The sequence below is a fragment of the Gymnodraco acuticeps genome, unplaced genomic scaffold, assembly GCF_902827175.1.
Source record: "Gymnodraco acuticeps unplaced genomic scaffold, fGymAcu1.1, whole genome shotgun sequence".
NCBI classification, from domain to species: domain Eukaryota; kingdom Metazoa; phylum Chordata; class Actinopteri; order Perciformes; family Bathydraconidae; genus Gymnodraco; species Gymnodraco acuticeps.
The window spans coordinates 2,132,502-2,156,063 of NW_022990590.1; the positions used below are offsets into that span (position 1 = coordinate 2,132,502).

A 23,562-nucleotide genomic window follows, 5' to 3' on the forward strand; every position below is an offset into this window, starting at 1 on the left:
CGGCCGGTCGAACCCAGTTACACAAACAATGAAAGTGAAATGGGATGGGTCCGGGCTTAAGCTGTCTGGCCCAGCCTTGCCCCAGGCTGCTGGCGTAGGCACTTTTTCGTGCCCTGTGCATCTCACATCGGGAGTTATCAGAGCGTGCAGGCAGGGAGAGTCACACTGTAGCAGCAGCAGCAGCAGTATTAGCACCTCGCTGGGGGCTGCAGAGTCCTGGATGTGACATGATTTGTCAATTCGATAACTTCACTCAAGTGTCGCTACTCCAGGGAATCATTGGCTTTCTAATTCAGCAATCATGGCTTGGATAGGAGACTTTCTGTTTCATATTTCGTTGAAAGAAAATTGAGGTGCATAATGGATTTATCCCAATTTGACATCAAAGTGCAACATCTGAGGAGGCTCTGATTGTCCTGGACTGTCTCGCCATGGCTTACCCAGGGCACTGTGATTGGTTAAAAAACACCGTGAGTTTTTTGCCAGGTAAGAGCAGACATTCAATGGGTTTGACATACAAATATCTAACATGAGATATTAATCATCAGAGACATGATTTAACATGCCGCAGCTTTTCCGATTGTCCCAAGTCTTTAATCATGATTTGATCGAGGGATGTTACAAGCTTCCTGCTGTGTTGTAAACACTGCGAATGATAAAAAGCCTCTTCTTCCACTGAAGTTGTTTACTGCTCTACAGATTCATCTACGGGGAATGGGAGGTGAAATGCATGTCTGTGTAAACAGTTTTTGAGCCAATTAAATCATCTGAAGGAACAAGGTCTGGAACAAGTGAATGCAAATGCGACAGAATAGAAAAGCACACACAACAAAAGGCGCGTTCACACCGCAGTACTTTTCCCACTTTAGTTCCGATATAGTTCCGAAATGTTGCGTTCACACCAAAAAGAGCCGGAACTAAAATTAGTTCATGAGAACTTTTTCACCCCCTTTTCCGTCCCTGCCAGAGCCATATAATAGAAGAGTTATGAGTTCACTCCAATGGACCACTTTTTTACAGCAATGGCGGATCGTGGAGCCTCTCAATCGTTCCCCGGAAGTTAGCGCCAAGGCTAGCAGAGCTGTGGAGTTGCAGCATAATAGACCGTTCGTGACGGACTTTTAAAGGTAAGAAGAAGTTTAAAGATTTATATTGCGGATATTATCAGTACATCTGATTCAATTGAACATGTGTATTAAAGGATGTCAGTGGATTATCCCTAAATTAGTAGATTTAGGGAACGTTTACAGATAACAGATCAAGCTAGGATACCGAAGCAAGTTAGCAACAGACGTTGAACAGCCTTTTAATTGTAAATTCCGTTCTCTTAATGTCATTTGGTCCAACGTTGTTGAATTAGAGAAGAGGGGCTTCTAAACGGGATTGTATGCGGGGGTGGAGGGAGTTAAATATTAGATAAATATAACTTTGGTGCGTGTAAGAGTGAGTGTTTTTAGCAGAGCCATATTGTGTCCTTGTGATTATGTTGATTATTACCTGCCTGTATAATGTTGCAGCTCAGCTGATTTTGGATTGATGGCAAAGGGAGAGGAACTTAAGTGAGAGTGAAAACACAAGGTAAGTTTAATACTACTGTTTTATATAAGTAAGCATACTAAACATGTATTATATCACTGTATTATATAAGTAATCTTGTTAGTAACCTACTGTATGGCAGGTGGAGGGGCAGTGATGTTACAGGTGGAGGAGCAAAACTGCAAGACTGCAAACTCACAAGACAGAGAAATCGAAGTTTGTTCTCCAGAGATGAGGTTGATTTCACTTCAATTTTTTCATATTTTCTAAAGATGTGGAAATGGCACAAAAAAAAACTTGAGAGCTGTAACCAAGACAACTGTAACAACATGAGTAGACAGCCACCAAGGTTTTTCAAGTCCCTCTCTTACTCCATTTTGCCAACCCAAACTTCCAGGTACATGACGGGACACCTTGCTTGTTTTTGTTGTTTGCACTCCTCTGGCAGGTGGAGGGCAGTGATCCCTTCCCTTCTTCCCTCAATCTTTGAGACTAATGTAAGTAGAAGACATGGCACTGTAAATGTTTGAACATTTAAAATATTATACCACTTAAAAATAAGAAATATTACTTTTGTTACTAAGAGTTCATACTTATTATACCTGTGTCACCTTTCACACTATCGCTGTGATCATGAGCTATGGGCTTTGTAGATACAGGTCCCGGGGTGAATCGTGGTACAGGGGCCCTTCTCTTTTTGACCACAGGGCGATGCACGAAGATGGTGGGTATAGCCTCTGCTCTCAGCCTAGTCTTGCCCTTTTTTGTCTTGACAAACTGGTCTGCATCAAAATGTGCCTGCGGAGTGACTTGAGGTTACTTCACACACAGAACAACTCAGTTTTGTCTGCCCACATACATATTCCATAGTGGTTGAATACACAGTATTAGGAAACACTTTATACTTACTGGACATGTTATACTCATTACATACTGTATATACAATATGACCAAGAATGTGAGACAACTTTATAGAAATTCATATCACATCTGTTACTGATGCCATTTGTCATACTTTGTTAAACTCACAAATAATAAAGTTCCATAACTTCAGTTGGGAACAAAGACCACACCTTATCTCCCCAAGGCAATTTCCCATCCAATAGGTGTGCTATATAGGTGTATATAACCCTTTCTCCTGTCTGTTACTCCCTCTTTCAGCACAAGAACCAGAGGGAGATTCAATGGAGCCTGAATACCTGCACTGAGACCCTCACCCTGCACCCTGAGTCTCAACTCTCAGTGTTTTTCAAGCCTTTCCCTGTTTTTTGTATTAAACAAAACATTAAGCTTTCCCAATGGTGTGGTTTTCGTTTTGTGAAAAAGTGCAAATGCAGTGTTTGTATATAAATCACATATTTGTTTGCTGTTGGTTGTGAAATTGCTCCTGCTTCCTCCGCTCTGTGTCAGTGGGGAAGCTGTACATTCGTACTCCTTTCTCTGAGCGATTGGAGCATCCCCAGGCAGCACAGCAAACCATGGTGGCGACTAGGAGGCAGCACAGCAAACCAGGACAACACGGAGGAAAAGGCACAGACAAACTGCATGATATGCTATTCAATGTTTATTGAATTCCATGTATTTGCAATGGATGTTCCTAAAACAACACATTTAACATCATCATCATCATGCTGCAGCTGCTGCTGCTAGTCCTTTGATAGTCACCTGTCGGTCTCCTGTCCTTTCTGAAAGCCATAAAGATGACATTAGTCATTTAGATAACTTGTGTCCTCAATTACCATGGGATTACTGAAACTACCATGAATTTAAGAAAATGGTAGACATTAATCTAATCTGAATTTGAAAGCATTACTTTAGATCCCCTCCCTCTAAATATATCAATAAACATTAGAAAGTGATGCTCCTGACTACCATACAAGTTTAAGAAGATAATATTGGTTTTAAAGAATTTAAAGCTATAAATAAACAGCAACAGGCTCTTTAACCAAGGCACTGTTAGCCTAGCATGTAAACTAGTTGTTCACACTAATCCTAATATTATCACTTAATATTAGCAAATTCTATTTTATTTTTTAAAACATATTGATGTAAATACATACACATATCGATTTGTTGTATAAATATTGCAAATCAAAACCTTTATTCACTAATAATTACCAAAAATCGTAGTTCTATCTCCTGTTATCAATGCATTCACATTGCCCGCCATGAACTTCCGGGGAACGATCCTCTTCTACATGAACCATGTGACGATAACCGTTTTTGGACTTCCGTTGTCGTAACTCTTCTATTATATGGCTCTGGTCCCTGCTAGAGAGCAGGGACTTTCGTGGGAGAAAAAGGTTCCTATGTCTGATTGGCTGGGCGGAATGCAAACCACGCCCCGTAAAACTCCCAAAAAGTTTTGTGAAGCCGCCATTTTATTATCCTCGCATTAGCATTAGCATTAGCCCAGCGCAGAAACGCAGAGAGACTAACTTATGGCAACACAAAATAAAACATGGGAGCGGTGGAGATGAGGAGGTGTCGGCGTTCTGGCGATTTACTCGGAAGGCTTGAGTAGAAGCTGCTGGGAGTCCCAGCAGCTTCTACTGAAGCCAGTCCCCAACTCCGGGGACTTCCGGCCGGGGACTTTGGGCGGCAGTATACGCGGTGAAGTGGTTTGCGGCCTGCCAGTAAACCCAAAGCAGAAGAAGAAGAATAAGTGACGTCAGCGGCTTCATTTGCCTAATCCTCCCCCAGGGATTTATTCCGGTGTGAACGCGATCTGTACTTAGTTCATGAGAACTAAACAGTTCTCATGAACTAAGTTCTCATGAACCTTTGTGGGAAAAGTACTGCGGTGTGAATGCGCCTAAAGTAATTCGGGACAAAAGAGACGAGGGATAACAAACCAGATACACTATTGATGAAGAACACATTTTGCCTCACTTTGTGCATTTTTCTGTCACTCAAACCCAGTAAAGCCAGGGTTGCCAACTCTCACGCATCTGGCGTGTGACACACGCTTTCACTCTCAATCTCACGCTCTCACGCTGCGCAAACTATTGTCACGCCAAAGACAAGATGAACCGGTGTTCGTTTTTGGTTGGTTATTTACAATGTTGAGTTGACAGCTGCTCAAGCTGTCGACCCGCTCCTTCCCCGCCCCCACCACTCTTAACAACGTTAACAGACAGCAGAGCAGTGGGAGCCGGTTGGTCAATCCCCGACCCGTATTGCGAAGATCTAAGATCCAGTAGAAATGATAAAAAGAGTGTGTTAATTAATATATTTGGCAGTTTGGAGTAAGGCTGTAGATTTGTTTGTGTGTGTGTTTCATGTATAGGACTCTCACGGTAATTAATTTTGTTGGATACATTTTCCCGGAAATTATTGCGATAAACGATAATATTGTCGGCACCGTTGTATGACCATTTTAGACCACTGACATAATGATAATATATTCAAGTACATCCTTTCAAACTGCTAGTCACATCCTCATGTACATGGAAATGTATCAAGTTCATTTTTATTTATCATACGATAAGTCAATTATTTGCTTATCGCGACAGGCACACAATAAAACAGTGGGAACAAACATGTGTTTGACTTTCATTAGTGAATGAAACTTTGTGCCGTTTATAGTCTGTGTCCAATATTGTGTATTTGTATATATTGTATATCCTATATATGCTAAGGTCCCGCTACTGACATGATAGCAGTCATTTAGTGTGCATATGTGTAATTAAACGCATGATATCAAAATCTCACTCCAGCCAGGTACCCAAAGTTGGCAACCCTGGTAAAGCTGCTTTTAAGTACTCTAGGAAAAAGGGCAATACCTTGAGCAAAAATGTGCCATCAGGTTTTGATTTCATGAATCTTTTGACCTTTTTAATCACATTAGAAATTCCTCCTCTTCCCTGTCGAGACGAATAAAGCAGAGAACGTTGCCCCTCCCTCAGCTTGTTTATCAGAATACACTTCATGTTGCATTTTTAATTATGTATGAACTGTATTTACATATTTGTGCATGACTGAGCGCTCTGCATCTCACTACCAAATGAAGCTTAAAAATTACAAACTAAAGGATACAAAATGAATGTGGTGTTTGGTAGGGCTGCTAAATGAATCGTATTTTAATCGCAATTACGATTTTGGCTTGCAACGATTATGAAAACAACATAATCGAAATAAAACGATTATTATTATTATTCTTTTTTTTTATTATTGGTTTTTCAGTTGAATTATACTTCAGGGCAATCAACAGTTTTTTTCAATAAATGGATGTTTTCAAAGTAAATGGATAATCGTTTTTAATAATCGTGATATCAATTATTGACCCAAATAATCGAGATTATGATTTTTGCCATAATCGAGCAGCCCTAGTGTTTGGAGAACACATGATTACGTCATGCTTCCGCAGAGCGTTAGCTTGGGAACCAACAATAGATATATACACACACACACACACACACACACACACACATACCATGTATACATCACTTCAGGGGACATTACATTGACTTACATGCATTTTCTGGAGACTTATCCTAACCTTAACCATAACCAACACATGCCTAACCCTTACCCTTAACCTTACCCTTACCCTAACCCTAAACCTAACCAAGTCTTCATCCTAAAATTAATGATTCCCCTTATGGGGACCTCCAATTTGTCCCCATAAGGGAAGCCAGTCCCCACACGTGACTATGTAAACAGATTTAGGTCCCCACAAGTATAGTAATGCTAGACCACACACACACACACACACACACACACACACACACACACACACACACACACACACACACACACACACGTACTGTATGAGTTTAGCTGTAGTGTGATGCAGGTTCCAGTGAAAGTGTGTGTGTGTGTTAAGGTGTTGTTGTACATAAGGGGAAATGCCTGTGGAGGATCAGATGGTGACAGATGGTTTGAAGACAAATCAGCCTGGGAGTCAGGATCTCTGCCCTGGGACTAGTAGCCCATTTAAGTATGTGTGTGTGTGTGTGTGTGTGTGTGTGTGTGTGTGTGTGTGTGTGTGTGTGGAGCATGTGTGGAGCGTGTGTTCTTACGCACGTGTGTGTACGCTTGGCTGAGTATCTCTGTGTTTTGTGTGTAAAGTTTGTTAAAGGCTTGGTTATGTAATGCATCTTGTAAGAGCACTGACAATTTAATCAAAATATATTACTTTTACATATATATTAAGGCCAGAACTATATACAGTACACTTTAAGTTAAGAGCCCTCAGAGTTGGTGTGTACGAGTGAATACTTACAACACACTTATAGATGGACACACACACAGCCACAACTCACTCCAGTCTCACGTACCTAGAATAATGGAGTGTTATAATCTCTGCCGTATATTACCAGGTGCTATTTCTCATCCGAGTGACATTGTTACTCTTTGGCAGGAAGTAACCTTGCAGGCACTAGTTTGAAACTTCACAAAGTGCTTTACATCTGCCTATAAATTGCAGCTCAGGAGGAGGTGCCTATGTGGCAGTCAGGAGGAGTGGTACAGTAAGTCGTTCCTCCATTTCCCAGAGGCCTTTACACTTAAAGATCATCTCAGTCCAACCCCGTTTCCACCGTTGTGAGAGGACGGCTGATAAAAGCGCTGCAGGACTACATTTGTACCTGAACAAGCACCTCCATCTGCCGCCTTACATGTGTTTGGTGTTGTTTTGTCTCTTAGCAGTTGAGCCTCGCCTAGACGACTTAAGCCCTGCTAGCCTTTAATAATCTTATTCCCAAGAAGTACCATCTAGGTCAGGGGCTTCTATCTTCACCCTGCTCACAGACCACAGACAGGGTCCAGCACGGTGAAAATAAAATGAAAGATCAAAGGAACAGCTAACCCTGTGATAACCCATAGAGGTTTTGTCCTCTTACCTGTAGTTTATCATTTTTAAATGAAGACTGTCTTGGTGTTAGTAGCTGGGGTTGGAGGTATTGGCTGTGGAGCTCTTGAATTTAATGGAACTAGACTTGGCTTATGCTCAAAAACATTTGGAAAACTCCTACTTCATTGCCTGGTTACTCAAGATAATCCAAAGACATGTGAAGGAACTATTTTCTTTCTACCAAACGACACCCGGATGAGCTTCTCTTTTACTCTCAGATCCCCTTTTGCGCAGTGATACGGTTGTCAAGTAGTTCCATAGTAAGGAAATCCTTTTTACAAGGAAAAACTCACAAAGAAAGATACATGGCTGTTACGTTTTTTAATATTTCATAAAATCTGAGTGCTATCTAGCTCCATTATATTTTATGAAGGCAGATATCTCTTTGGTAGATATCTATGAATAGGATTACAGGTAAGAGGAAACAAATATATTTGAGTTCTTGAGGTTCACTCTCAATAATAATAACATCTCTCTTGGAGGGCTGGAACTAATTGACAAGAAGCAGGCCTCCCTTAGTTACTGTTGCTATTCCAGCATGGCACTAAAGCAGTGTACTGTGACACCAGTGGCAGATTTACTACCCGAAATGTTTAGACCTCTAATTATCACTTTCACTCCACTTCAAATCCGGTTCCCAGTAGCATGTGGCATTATGGGATGTGTTTTTGTTTGTATATTGCTCTCGGGTAACAAGGGCTTCAGCTACTGAATGTGTCAGCTGATGATTCAGTGCAAGGCTGCGATCAGACCCTGTTTAGTCACCGTGTGTTTCTGACTGCAGACGGAAACTCTGTAGCCGTTATTTACAAAACATTTGAGCGTTGCCTTCTGTCTGAGCTGTTGTTCAGCTTCATCCTTGACGTCGTCTTTAGTGACATTGTTTTGGGAATGTCATATCTAATCAGCATAATGTGTACATGTCAGTGTTTCATCTTGCAGCATCCACTTTTTGTACACGCTCTCAAAATAGTAACAAGGTCGGAAACCTTGGGTCGATTTCTGGAGCTTTAGGTGGACATCAGCCAAAAGGGGAAATAGTTGCTGACATGTTTGCTTTTCAAAAGAGATTCAGCACATTATAGACAAGATGAGAGCTAAGGATTGTTAGGCTTTTGTTTTTGCTGGCCAATTAGAGAGGATACCTGTGTGGAAGTCATTGTTTATCGTGTGAATTAGACAATGTGATATACCAGGAAAAAGAGCCATTATGTGTTTGTCATTATCAAGCTCTCTTCCCAATGTTTGCCAATAGAGCCATTTTTAAAAGCATGCAGCCATATTTAACTTTTCATTTGTCATTTGTACCTTTCAACATTTAGATCACTCAAATAAACAATCCTTTAACATGGGACTGATTTCTATATCGGACATAGATAAGACTTTTTACAGCCTATCAATCTGACAGGTTTTTACAGCTTTACAGCAATTATGTATGATCATTATTTGTACGTTTCCAAACCTCATTGCTTTTGAATGACAGCTGAATGATGAAGCTCCGTTCTCAGAACTTCAACGCACCACCAAGAAGGATTCACAAATTACCTTTCGCATAAATGTCAGTAATTTAAGTTGTAAGATCAAGGCTGTTATGGTCCTTTTTTAAATATGGAATTTCATTTTAATATTATACTCAATAACATGTTTTTGCACACTTACATTTAGATCACATCATGGTGATTTTTAATGGTTTCCTTTGAATAATACATGTTTATCTGTTGTTTCAACAACAGAGAATGATTTGATGACAAAGATATTCTTCCTTACATGGGTGCAATACATCCTCGAGTCTTGAGTCAGTGTAAACCAGGGCTTACAATAAATGCAGCGTAGAAAGCAGAGCTGTGTAAACATGCCCGTGGCACAAGGTTTCTATCTATGACTTAACACCTTTTTGATCCAATATTGAACTTTCTGTGCTGTGTGTGCTTCTGTATGCACCTCGAAGCCTTAAGCCTTCTCAGCCTCCATCCTTTCTCCTCTCTTTACTCTTTAGTATTCATTTGTCTATCCCTCCTTACTTTCCAACTTAACTTCTGTTTTCATCTTCTGCTTCAGCCCATTCCCCCTCCTCTCCCTCTCCCTCTCCCATCAATCTATCTCTCCATCTTTCCCGTTTGAGACCACTCATTTAGTCTGTCTGCTGGCTCTCCTGCAGGACAGCAAGGGAAATGATTGAAAGAGATTACCATGATTACATTTTTGCTTTGTCTGTTTGAAGTTACATTTAGAAATGGACTCTTTGGTGACTTCTGTCTTTGCAAAGACTCAGCACTGCCTGGCGATTTAAAACAGTTAATCATTTACACGACTAAAACTGAGCCCACTGACTTCATTGACACCTTTTACCAACCGACCAACATGTTTGTAATGTCTTTGTAACAATCGGCTAATTGCTAAATCGTCTGCTAATTCTCATGAAGATGCGTTAATGTTTCTGGGATTAATCTGTATGTTAAAATACTTGAGAGAGTTTCCTTTTCAAGCCGTTTCAAATCAAAGCTACAGGAACAAAAAGTGTAAGGAATGGAATAAACTGCGTTTAAATTTGCTCTAGCATAAGATGAAAATGTTCATTCCTGGCTAGATTAATTAGACTATGGCCTACCACATGTACTGTAGTCTAGTAGTAGTAGAAGTACTATTAATAGTAGTAGCAGTAGAGGTAGTAGTGTTACTCTGAAAGACAAGGGGAGTAGGCCTACTTGTGGCTCACTATATTATCATGTCTTTGTTTTTGTTTTTTTCTGCCTTTTTGTATTGTTAGCAACAATGCAAGGGTTGTGGTCAAACATATACATTACATTTCCATTTAAAATAATCTAGCCTTCTGTAATACAAATGTTCACAAGCGTTACACTGAAATACACAAACAATGCTTCCTTAATTCATCCTTAGATAATCAGTTGGTGAGTATATTCTACTCTCTTCTGGAACTGTAAGATAACTGATGTAGTCATATATATGTATGAGTCATTATGTGTGTATTTAATACACCATTAAAGGGTTTTAAAAACATATGGGCATGAAACCAACTTACTGGTCTTAGCGTTAGCATTCGCGCACGCAAACTAGCTAACTTCATCTGTTAGTGTGTTAATGCTACTACCTATATTGGTGTCATTCCAACCAACAACAGACACTATTGTCTGCTTAACTATTATCCTGCTTTAGTTGTCTTGAACTGTATTTTGTTGTACAATAACAGCCAGTCTAAATACAATAAAACATTTCATATTCAAGGCTGCCATGCTTTTGAATCTTGATTGTAATTCTTCAAGTGGCTTAACTGAGACCTTCAAATGTGTTTTCTTCAGTGAATATGTAAATAAATGAATGTTTGAGATGGACTAGCACAGCAAGCATTATCTGTGCAAATGCCAAACAGAAGGGGAGAGAGAGAAAAGGAAGGAGGGGAGGGCGAAGGATGACTGTTTTTCTCTGAGCACAATGCCTCGTAGATAGAAACAACACAATAGTCTCCATTCACATCCACACCAACAACATCATGACATTTTGTTCCTATGACTGGACATGGTGCATCCGCCACAACATCCAATACCACGATGGGACTTAAAAGCAGCCTCTTGGGGGTGGAGTAGAAGAACATGTCATGGCTACACACTATCTAAATCACTATCAAACCTGACATAAAAAAAACAATCCTAATGTGGCACTCTTTTTTTTCTTCACTTCAGTTCATCCGTGTTTCTGATGTTTATGTTCCATAAACAAAGACAAATGTTTGCACCTTGTTTATATCCTGCATTATTAGAAGGCTAAACTGTATATGGCACTGAACAGCAAAGTATATAACAGCACAGCAAAAGATAATCAGTTTAAAACTGGTTATAACAGCCTGTCAGTCGGACTTATGTGGGAGACCTCATCTGTGCACCTCAGAAGGATAGGAAGCTAAATCGATTACTTCCAACTTTTTGATAACCAGGATGATTATCAGTTCAGTTATCCTTATGTTTTCTTGCTTTACAATGTGATGTCTTTCTTTTATGTTAGAAAGTCTGTAAATATGAGCATTAGATTGAAAGGCTGGGGAGACGTTTAAATATCCTGAGCCATATTTAGACAACTATATACTAATATACAAAGTATTCTTTACTTTTAAACAAAATGAACACTTTCATCTAGCTATTTCAGGTTTGTTTGTTGAGGCAGGTTTTAAATATCAAATTATCATTGTGTGTGTGTGTGTGTGACAATATATATAATGCATGCCTTGTAAAAGTGTAAAAAGGCACATTTGATAGTGCTGTGATGCAAACTAAATGAATAACACACTCATCCTGAAGTAGTGTCACACCTTCCATATAGAGTTAGATTTAAATGAATGATTTCAAAGTGCTAAAGGCAAAATCTTGTACAAATGACAACATTGCAGGCAAGGCCATGGGTTTCATCTATGTATTTATTTCATTACGGACAATACTTTAGTCAGAATTGTAATCTACAGCTATCTTCTGTATGTTCCAGGTTTGCCAGGGTTTTCCAGCATGTTTGGGAAGAAGAAGAAACGGCTGGAGATCTCAGCTCCGTCTAACTTTGAGCACCGGGTCCACACGGGCTTCGACCCGCGGGAACAGAAGTTCACCGGTCTGCCGCAGCAATGGCAGAGCCTCCTGGCAGACACTGCAAACCGCCCTAAGCCCATGGTGGACCCCTCCTACATCACCCCCATCCAGCTGGCTCCCATGAAGGTAGAGTGTGAAAGGACAGAGGGCATCAAGCCTGAGCACTGTCCTTAGCGTTTCCTGTCTACTAGCTTACTTCCCTCCTTTTCGTTTTACACCCCTCTCGCCCACACCCCTGTGCTCTCTGTTTTTATGAAATGTACCACTGTTCTTTTCTGTCTTTGCTACTCCCTTTGTATAGCTATGTTTCACATCAATGTCGCTGTTTCTCACCCCTCCATCCTCCACCTGATACACTCAGTTGTGTTTCCTCTGAGGCAGAATAGATTATTCTCCAGTGCCATCTGGCCACTTTATGCAGTATATAAACAGTTATGCTTTAAACCTGCATTAAGCCATTTTGTGATTTTAAATTCACAGTTCACCCCAAAATAATAAAAATGACTATAATATTTTCCCCTCACCTGTATTTATCAGTCTAAATTGTTCAGCGTAGTTTGTGAGTTTTGGAGGTCATTGTTGTACGAAAACGGTGGGGGCTCACGTGACTGATTTGCATTAATTCTGTAAATCTTTTATCCTAAAAAGCACTTTTTGTTTAGGCTTAAAAGTAAAACAAGTAGGAGCAAATGTTAAACTGAATATCCACATTCTATTATCCCACTGAATGGGTTTAGCGGTTTTCTATGTTGTCACTACCTTACTATTCTAACTATCAACACAAAGACAAAAAGATGTGCATGTCATAAATACCTGCATATTTTTTAAATCATTAGAGATGAAACAATAGGCCAGAGAACATGACCTAGATTTTTTTCGAGGGACTTATGACGTTCTCCATTCTCCAGGTAGACAGAAACATGAATTCAATATAATTATCATATCATATTTTCTTTTGTTTGCTGTATACAACATGTTTACAACCACATTAGCCTTACACATTAGATATACCCATACACGTCCTGCCCCCTGCTGGGCATCCGTTGCATAATGCAGCTTTAAAGACAATAACTCATTGGACTTTTCCATTACACAATGTCACAGTCTCAGAAACCCTAATGCAGACTGATGTTTATTTCCACTTGGCTGTGTGATGTCTTCCCCTGACCTCCCCCCCCCCCCCCTACACACTGTGACCGTGCTTGCGTGTCTCCCCTTGTCTCTGAACCTTCTGAGTGTCTCCTCTGATGTGTTGTTGTTCATTGGTTCTTCTTAACATATCACATCGACACATTTGACCCACTGAAAAAAGGGGCTTTTTCTAATGACATTCATTTACACACCAAAGTGTTTGATATAAATGCTCCTAAGGTTCTCTACAACTCTCACTGGGTTGCAGCAGAACATATGAAGCCCTTCTCTTGCATATGAGGTTGTTTTATGCCTCATGGGTCTTCACACTGCTCAAATTGTGGTGTTTTATATCCTCCATTGTGCTGTCTGTGGTCCCATCATACTGCATGTGTGACCCACTGCTTTCAAATCTGCAAACCTTTTCGGGGTGTATTACAACACCTGCTACACCTTTTTTGTTTCACTTAGCTCCCACTTTTACACACAATGTTAAACTAATTTCTATGTTGAAAGTTGACACAAAGCACTGCAGAACTTGCTTGCATTTTACTAAATATAATGACTAAAAGCACCATTGCGAGCATATTAATCATCACTTATTAATAAATCTCTGAGGAACCACTTACAGGTGCTGCTGACAGGAAAACACATGATCAGACATCCATATAAGTCCTGTAAGAGCGAACAGCAATATGCCACAGGAGATATCTCTGAAGAGGGGGAAACAAGAAAATAATTCTCTTGCTCTCTTCACAGATATCTCCCAAGAATGTCCGGTCATCCGAAACGCCGTTGCCCAAAGTATGACTTCCTCTTCCCTTCTGTTTTAAACCCCCCTCCCTGTTTTTAATTTTTTTGGTCGCTCTCACACAGTCTCCACTGTTTTGTTTCCACATCTCTCCTCCGCTGCCTGCTGCCATGCATTCAGGTGGAGGTGGTGTGTCAGCAGGAGCAGGAGAATGACTCCACACATGACATAACTACATCGCTCTGCCAGTCTTTTCTTAGGCCTCATCGCTCCACTCCCTGTGTTCCATGTGCATGAGCCTCCCACAAATGACTAGATCAACTGTAACGGCATGTTCCTTTGTTTCTCCCCTTGACATAGAGCGCCATTAATAATGATGATGATGATAATCATGATGATGATGATTCGTGCTGAGATGTGAAGTGCATGTTGCCATGACAGCTGATTCTGCTACGCTGTAGGCCATCAGTCTTTAGGAAGTAGGTCAAAAAGGGTTTGCATGTGTTAGGAGAACCCTTTCTACAATCCACCCGTTGGAGCCAAACCTCCTCTCCTCTTCCCTCCTTTTCTCTCCTTTTCTCTTCCCTTGTGTCCTCTCCTTTCTTCCTCTCCTCCCTTCCTCTATTTTCCTGTTTCTCTTCTCCTCTCCTTTCCTTTCTATACTCATCAATCAGATAAATGAAACATGATGTAGTCTCTAAAAACATGACTTGGTAAGAATGATTTAAAAGCTTTACATTTGTTCTGATAAAAAAGAGCATTTACCAATTTCAGATATACAGTACGTCTGCATTGGAATCTTTGTAGGTGGAAAACATGATTTCATAATTGCCAAATCATTGACTACGCACAAAACAGGTCACTTAAGTCATGTTTTGAGAGTGCATGGTCTTTCTTGCAATCTTGCAGTTTCTGAGTACTTGAGAAAGTTACAAGGTGCTTGCCAACAGTTTTTAATCAACAGTTTTTAATCAACAGTTCTAAACGGGACATGCCAATATCTGTTTTATGTTTTTATAGCTCAATATAAAAAGAACTAATAGCTGAGGAGGTGGATGATAAAATGGTTTTCATGCTGTTCAACCAAGGTCATCATTACTCCAGAACCACATTTCAGGAGTTAATAGTATTAAACTGGGTATTTTGAAGGGGGGGGGGGAGGGGGAAGAATGAAACCAGGAAACAGAAGTAGGTATACGCTTTAAAACTCAGTGATAATCTTTAAAACACAAGAAAAACCAACAGTTGTGCTAAAAAACCCGACAGACATGAGATCTCCAGACCGGATTGAAATCACTGATCAGCACATTTACATTAGAAATGACCCAGCCTCCCCCATAGGAAAGAAAGAGGTCCCATCTGAATGGAGCTTGAAGTCTGTGAGAATAATGAAAAGGCTGATCACAGACCACTGTAGAAACAAGTTTGATGTTACTTAGACGTCAGGGTCACACCACTCTCACTGGTGTGCATTTGTGTGTGCGTGTGTATGTCACTCTGACTTCCAAGGTGGGCCCGGGTATTTATAGTCTCACCCATGACCTGATATCCTTCTCCTCTGGTTGCCCTGACACTTGATTGACACCTGGTTTCCTCTGTTTGGCAGACTCCCCTAGCTCTGTCTAGTGTGTGTGTGTGTGTGTGTGTGTGTGTGTGTGTGTGTGTGTGTGTGTGTGTGTGTGTGTGTGTGTGTGTGTGTGTGTGTGTGTGTGTGTGTGTGTGTGTGTGTGTGTGTGTGTGTGTGTGTGTGTGTGTGTGTGTGTGTGTGTGTGTGTGTGTGTGTGTGTGTGTGTGTGTGTGTGTGTGTGTGTGCTGTCTCCACAGCGCAGAGGGACAGTGAAAAGTTCAACATGGCGTGCACATGCTTCTTTGTCTTTCTGCGTGCGTGAACATATACATATATTATATAGTGCGTGCACGTAGAGCTGTTAGAGGGGTTGACGCGGTCATGATGCCGAAATAAGTACTACCCCTGCCCTGTGGCTTGCACGCTCATCGTTTATTCACAAGGCTCGTAGCCTTGTTGTCCGACTGCTCATCTCAGCTGAGCATTAGTATTGCTTAAAGCCTTGGCTCTCATCTCTTCTCTCCCCTCCTCCTCCTCCCCCCATCAGCCCTCAGCACACATGCTAATCCAGAAGTATAGGCTAACCCTAACAGAGTTTCCATGTTTTAAACATCGTGCTCTTAAAGCTTCTGCAGTCTGACAATTTGAAGTGTGTAGTGGTGCATGAGTAAGCACGTTTTAAATACATTTTTATGTTGCATTCTTGTTTTGATGTTGACTTGGATGGCTCAAGTGTTCATGGGAAAGGGTGTTGATTGACTCAAGGCTGCATGTGTGCTAATGTGTTGCCATCATTAGCAGCAGGGGCAGTGCTGAGGCTATTATTAATGGCAGTCTCATGTTACACCTTGACTTTGACACCCTCAAATTGCCGGCTCCTAGGGAGGTGAGGAGGTAATCCACCATGATGCTGTGTGTTTGTTGTGCGAGTGCTTGGCCCTGCTAATGCAATCTCCCTGTTCCTATTCTCTCCACCATGGGTTAGAATTAGATGAATGAAGAAACAGAATGACCTGTTTGTTGGGGGCACATTCTTCTGTTAGTGGTTGTTTTTTCTTATGCCTCAGTTACACACTTTGCTACCTCAGTTTACAGAATACAGCTTTCATCTGCTTCAGTCATTTGCATTACTTTGCTTCTGTGGGTGGCTTTTGAAAGTGCAGAGAAACGTACAGTGTGTTAAACAAAAGAATAACATTAGTTCGTACAGAGGGAAAGGCAAGGTTGTTTTTATTTATGAAGCACGTTCCATAAACGGAGATGGGAACCAGGTGCTGCTCGGAGGATTAAATAAAACACAATACAAAGTAAAAACAGAGTGCAAAAATAAAAGAGAAAGATCTTTATAGCAATAAAATAAAAATAAATGTGAAAATTAAAGAGTAAGTAAAAAATAAATGATACAGATATAATAATACTAAAAGTCACAAATAAAATAATAAGGCATTTGTTTCTGAATGCATTTAATTCACCACTAGTTAGTACAATAAGGTTTTCAATTTGGATTTGAAATCTGAAATGTTTTCGGCCATACCTCGTAGGCAGGTTAGTTCCAGCACTGACTAACAAATGCTTCTCCTGTTTAGATGTAGCCCTGGGCTCCACTGAAAGGTCTCGTAGGGTTTTTCTGCTCGAGCATGTCAGTCATATATTTACGGCCAACTCCCTGTCGACATTTATAAATAAGTAATAGAACTATAAAATCAATTCTGTGAGTTACTGGCAACCAGTGTGGAGAACATTTTTGATTTTGTTATCATGATTGTGTAGCTATACAAATCTGACAATCAAATCGTGAAAACTAAAGTAGTAGGAAGATGTGCCTGCAGTAAATGTATAACATCATTGGTTATAACTTGATTCTATTAGGTTTATATCTACACAAGGTCAGGGTTATGTCAGACAGTGGCAGTTTTTGACAATTCACTCAACTGAAACATATTGAGTTAAGACTATGGTTAAGACGTAACAAGTAGCTAATTGAGTAATAGCCGACATGCAGCTTAACACATGTATCATGTTTTTGTCAGTGTCCTGCAGAAAGAGTAAAAAAAGCGAAATGACAAATGCTCATTGACTTTTCCCCCCTACTGTAGCATGTTTTATTCCAAAGCAATTTAAATTCTTTGTCTTGATTCTGGGGTTATGAAACAGTCCTAAGGGCATGGACATCAACACCAGTAAGCCAGTTAGAGGGAAAATGGAAGAAACGTATAACAGAAAAAGCCCATTATGATTCGTGAGACAAACTTAAATCTTACTCCTCTTAATTCTACATAGTTGTAGAAGAGAGATGTTCACGCTCAAAGATACCAAGTGCACCTGGAGGATCACAGGATTAATGTATGCGCATCATTCTTTAAAGGTGGATATTTCTCTTTGATACTTAGCTGTCTACTTTAAATATCATGCTTCCCCACCTTCCTGATATCTGAATTCCTCTTCTTATTCGTCATCTATTTGACATAAAATACAGCAGGAGAACTGACTTCTACTTTGCTAAGTAAAATGAACATTCAAGAGCTCTGTATTGCCACCTTACGTAGTTGAATTGTGTGTCGTCTGCCACTTGCAGTGTAGCTTTGTAATAATATCAATTTCCGTCTCAGGCCATGTGGGTGGGAAGTTAATGTGATAGTATTGTAGTTTAATGGTTTGAGCTGATCCACAGGTTTTTTCATAAATGAATCAGATAAGGGCAGTGAGGAACGGAGACATTCAAAGGCAGCTATGCCTGAGACAAACTCAGACATATAAGATTCATATTATGATACAGGATATAGATGAAAGCTGCATATAGATTACATCTTTAGAGTAACATCTTAGACAGTTCTCTGATATCTATTGAAGATCGGGAGAGAGGCATTCAGTTAAATAAATAAATCCATCTTTGTTAAGTGTTGCTGCTGCACGAGGGGGCCATGTACTTTGGTTAAAGCCAGTGGAAGTGCATATAAATCATAAATGGCACGATGTAATTTACTGTGAAACGGATCAGAATCCTCCCTTGGACTAATTTAGAAACATAAATCGTGATGAGGAGCACGTTTCAGGAGTTATTATGCAATGAAGATGTACTTCCTCCCTCCAGCCTAACTTGTCCTACTCTTCTCTTGTTTGTGATTTCATGCATTTCCCAAAATGACTGCTGACAACCTCCAGAGTACAGTACACACCTACAACTTCTTGCATTCTGCTGTGGGTTATATGTGCTGTACTGTAGGTAATGTAGGTGGAGAGCACGCGCTGATATTTTTATATTATATAATATAATATATATTTATCTCTTTGCTGTCAAACCATTATAGCTGCACTGGAAATATCCCATCCTTACATCACATTGGAAGAAATAATGTAACAAAATGTGCCCTGAAATGTGAGACACACTGCCAGTAGCTGCTATTTAAGAATGCAGATTTAGAGTTGTCTGAAGAACAGTACACAATGGCAGATTTACAATGTTAGTGTTGCGTCTTTGTTGGAACCAAATTCTGACAGTTTTATGTCAGTTAATATGAATCTGTTTCCAATTAGTAATGTAGTAATGCTCTGCAATCCTTTTCCTGAGGGGATAACTAATAGACATGGTCAGTTTCGGTCGGTGAGCCTTTACGGATATGTACAGTTACCTACAGTACAGCTGTGTCGCTGTTTCTGTGCCTTGTTTTGAGTTGTTTTGTATTCCTCACACGCCCTGTGTATATATATTGACTTGCCTCTGTGCACTCCAGCCAAGTTTATTATTCCATATGGAAAATAGATTTTAGTTAGTGTGTTTAAGGTAGATGTCTCCATTCTTTCAGGGTATGTTAACAAATATTTTCTTTTGCTTTTTTTGTTTGTTTTTGTTTTGTTTACTTTGAAGTATGGGGAAGGAGGGAATGAATAAAAAGAGGATCAAATCAAATCAAGTTTTATTTATATAGCACATTTATAAACGATTTTTGGTCGAGCCAAAGTGCTGTACATAAAATAAAAATAGCCTACAGTAGAGACATAACAAAAGTTTTATTTCAGTGACTTAGAGGACACACCTTTCTCACATTTTGTCATTGAACTTTTATTCCAGGTCAGGTACAGCTGTCATAGAGTGTGGGTGTGTGTGTGTGTGTGTGTGTGAGCGCGAGACAAAAGAATGGAGGGCACCGTGAGAGAGTGAAAGGCTTGCGACAATGGGCATGACACGCAGGGTGATAACTTGTAAAGAGCCCATGTGAATGTCAGTGGGTCAGTGATAGCAGCCGCCCGCCTCCCCCACCGGTCCTGTGGCAGGAGGAAACTCGATCATTGGGTCTCTCAGAGGGTCGCCGCAGTGGGAGCAGAGGGTCCACACTTTTCCGGACACGAAGGGGCTGAATGCAGCAGCTGCCGGACAGATCGACTTGTTATGGCGGGAGGGCGAGGAGCAGTGGAGATCGGGTCCGGGGAGAACAGGAGAAAGACGGGGAACCTGAGGCAGCTGAGGCCGGAGCAGAGGCAGCTGCTGGGAGTGGAGCAGACTGAGGAGGCGGTTGTGTTTAAACCCCAGACACAGACGATTCATAAACAGTCACAGGTGGGGTATTTGACTGTTTCTGTTTCTGGTTGACCAAGACTGCATGCTGGAATGCTGGCTATGCAGATTTGTCTGTGCAACAGGTCTCCGCTCTCACTGCCAGCAGTTTCCCAGCACTAAGTGTATACATATTCCAAAAAGTGATGGTGCAGGTAGAACGGTAGCTGCTCCATTCAGCATTTATTCCATATTTTTTGTGCTGACATTACAGAGATCTAGTGTTTAAAGGGTCACATATTTGACTGTTTCTATTTGTGTTACATTCTCAACACTTAAGTGTGACAAGCCATAAATTATAGCATTGCAGAGTGGAGGTTGTTTTCTCATGTTTCTGGAGAGAGGGCAGGTTTGTGCTCTAAGCATGAGCATGGGTTATTTTGGTAGCTTTGCTGGGTTTGCTGTATGTATTTGTATGGAAGCAGAGAGATAGTGTTTCTGATTAAACAGGGTCACCCAGTCCTTGCTTCAGGGGCAGAAATGCAAACCTGTGTCTTTATTGGATAGGGAGAAGCTGGCTATTGCGGTTCTTACATTTGCGAGCAGCTAGCTGCTAATTTGAGGAGGTGTTTTATTGCAGTGTGTATTAACGATACTGGGAGAGCTCCAAGGCAGAAGAGTGTCCGGACTGAGAATGAAGAGGTCTAGACAAGAGATTGGATTTGGAGCAGGTCCAGAATCTCTAACTTTGTGTTACCAGTTAACCCAAGGTATTGCCAGGCTTTTTTTTTTTAGAGAATTAGAGAATTGATTTCCTCCAAAACTGCCCCTTGCGCACTGGCCTGTCTTCCTCAATGACCATTGCATTAATTCATCTTCTTAATGGACAGAGAAGAATGTTGAAAGCTGGTGATCGATACGCCTTTAATTTCAAGTTTGATTTGAGTTTGACTCGATATGTATTACACTCCATCTTACATCGATTTAGGGTTCATTTGGTCAAAGCAGCATGAAGGAAAAATAACTCCTGATGTATGTTTGTCTGCGCAGGCAGTGCACCCTCATGCACACACAAACAGATAGAGAGAGAGCATCTGTCTTTCTTGGCACTGAGCTGAAGTGGATGGCATTGATTTAGACCTCTCATTCCTTCCTCCACTCTGCTCCTCCTCCCTCCTCGCTTTCTTACTTTGTCTTCTGTCGCGGATGCCATTCACAGTCACACTCTGCAAATCACGTCTCACGGAGGCTCCGGAGCCACAGTCAGCGGGGGAATTTTGGCTTTCAGTAACGCGCGTCGTACTTTGCCAGGGCAGCTCAAAATGTCCTGGCTAACAACCATCCTTCAGTGTCTGAATGTGGGTTTTGTGGAAGGACATTTAGGCTGTGAATTTTAAATAGGGAACGATTGTTGCAGGAAAAACTGATTTGAGATGTCTGTGTGTCAGACTTTAAAAGGCTGCGGGTTTGTAATGGATTAGAAGTGTTTTCCAATGTCTTGATGAGAAACTGTAGGGTGACTTTTCAAAATCCTGATCTTCTTGAACACTTTAATACTTTGTGTCCTGTGGAGTTTGTATAAATGTGCTTCTTCTTCTGATGTGGATATTCAAATTGTATTAAAGCAAAAACACATACTTTGAAAATAAGTTTTCACAGCCGACAAGCTAGTCTCCTTTTAAATTACACAACACAGGGACTTTAGAAATTATTTCTGTTCTTTGTTTTTCAATCAGTAGATAATATTTCACTCTTGGTTGGAGGGGTTTTAATGGTTTGACCTGCAGTATCCTCGTGTGGTGACAAAGACAACTACAACTCACAGTCCAATCATTTTCTTCCCTTATCTCTGTGGAAGAATATTGAATGCAAATCACTTTCTGATCCATCAATCAGCATTTCAGGGCAAGATAAAGGTCACCATCATTTTTTATTTCCTCAACCCTAAGCCTCATCTCTCCTGTTATATATCTAATTTGAACTGCTTTACCAGAAATATAAACCTTCTAACAAAAACATACGTATCTGATATGTTTCTCATGCTTAAGCAATTAATAGGATTGATTTGTTTCTTATTATTTTAATAAAAATGACAGTAATGAAAGCTATATTGTAGTCTGTAGCTAAACACATACTTTTGTATTGTCATGATTAAACATGCTGTAGAAATGTAAGCCAACTCTAAACACCTAGGTAATATTTCGATGCTTGTATTGCAGGACCTTTACTCTTCTGTTCGTCTTACATACAGTACAACATTAAGCTGTGATATAGCATTACAGAGTTTACAGCCATGCTAGCAGCTCTGTAAGGCTGTTGTCAGAAGGGTGGTGCTTTGAGCTGAATGCTAACGTTAGCATGCTAACATGCTCACAATGATAATTCTAACATGCTGATGTTTTGCAGCTAAAATGTTTACCATGTTTTAGTTTGGCTTGTTTTCAGCACATACAGTAGTAACCTTCACATTCATAATATACAATGTTTTCAATAGCAATGTTTTCATTGCTATTGCCTTGACTGTTGCAAATCGTGTAACATATCGGGAAAAGGCCTGTATGTGTTTGTGAGAGGGATTAAAGTAGCAGTATAGGAAAATAACTGAGGGGGGGAAATCTATCAGGAGAGTGATCCAATGACTGAAAAAAGGAGTGGAAAGTGAGGGGGGATAAGGATGAAAGGGGTGGAGATGTGATGTAGAGGCCTACAACTGACTGATGGGCTAGTATTAATGAGCGCCGGTGTGTAATTAATCTAAAGCGGGCAGCTGTCTGTTTATCCGTCTCAGAGTTGACAAGAAGATAACTGAGGGACATCTAATTGATCCCTCCTCCTCCTCTTCTTCTTCTTGCTCTCTGTCTCCGCTCCTCCTTTAGATCACAAAGTTTCCTTCACAGTGACAGACTCACTTGGAAACTCCCAGAGAAGGAAATCACTTAATTGATCACACTGGAAAAGACACAGTAGCCTACTGCTTTTATTGATTCATACAGTGCTTCTCAAAGTGTGGTCCGCGGACCACTGGTGGTCCGTGAGCGCCCCCTAGTGGTCCGTGAGTATATTGGTCAAATTTCACATTTGAAATAAATAAATACATTTGAGTTTTCCGCACTCTCGCGGGAATATCTCCGCAATGGAGCGAGCTTAAGTTTCACTTTCATGGGCAACACCTTGTCACACATGTTGCCACCTGTTTGTACCATTTTCAGGCGATTTGTAATCTGTTCTATAAAAACGATGTGTTTTGGGATATTTGTGGAGTTAAGTGGTCCGCGAGTGTTTTTTTATTGGTTATGGTCCTTGCTTAGTATGAAAAAGTTTGAGAAACACTCTAAATATGATTATATTTTCTAGAAATGTGTTGCCAGCTATGTATCTTGACCAGCTTAAATATGCCAGTGCATGGAGGGATGGAAAAATGAATGGTGTCCAGGCTTTGCTGGACTAATATACTTAAGGTCGGGGATTTGGTCCAACTGTATGTTTGTAATTCATTATGCTCCGCCACTAATCCATTTTGCTGGAAATCATCCCTCATTTCATGCGTTGCACCCTCTGTGACTTCTGGAGCTTGTAGCTGAGGCTCTCCCGAGCTGAGGTCAGAGGTCACTGGGTCACTCCGGTCTGAGCTGCCGGCTG

The 23,562-nt window shown here is 40.6% G+C and overlaps 1 protein-coding gene across 3 annotated transcripts in view; it reads left to right on the forward strand.

Annotated features, from left to right (window-relative positions):
• The window catches only part of pak7 (p21 protein (Cdc42/Rac)-activated kinase 7), an 84,753-nt gene that overhangs the window by 28,781 nt on the left and 32,410 nt on the right, over positions 1-23,562 (forward strand). For 2 of the 3 annotated variants that reach the window (XM_034228654.1, XM_034228655.1), the window contains exons 2-3: positions 11,885-12,108; positions 13,873-13,917. In XM_034228654.1, the coding sequence (XP_034084545.1) occupies positions 11,905-12,108; positions 13,873-13,917 (249 nt within the window). In that variant the 5' untranslated portion in view covers positions 11,885-11,904. The remainder of the gene's footprint in view (positions 1-11,884; positions 12,109-13,872; positions 13,918-23,562) is intronic. The other variant, XM_034228656.1, reaches the window with a different exon arrangement.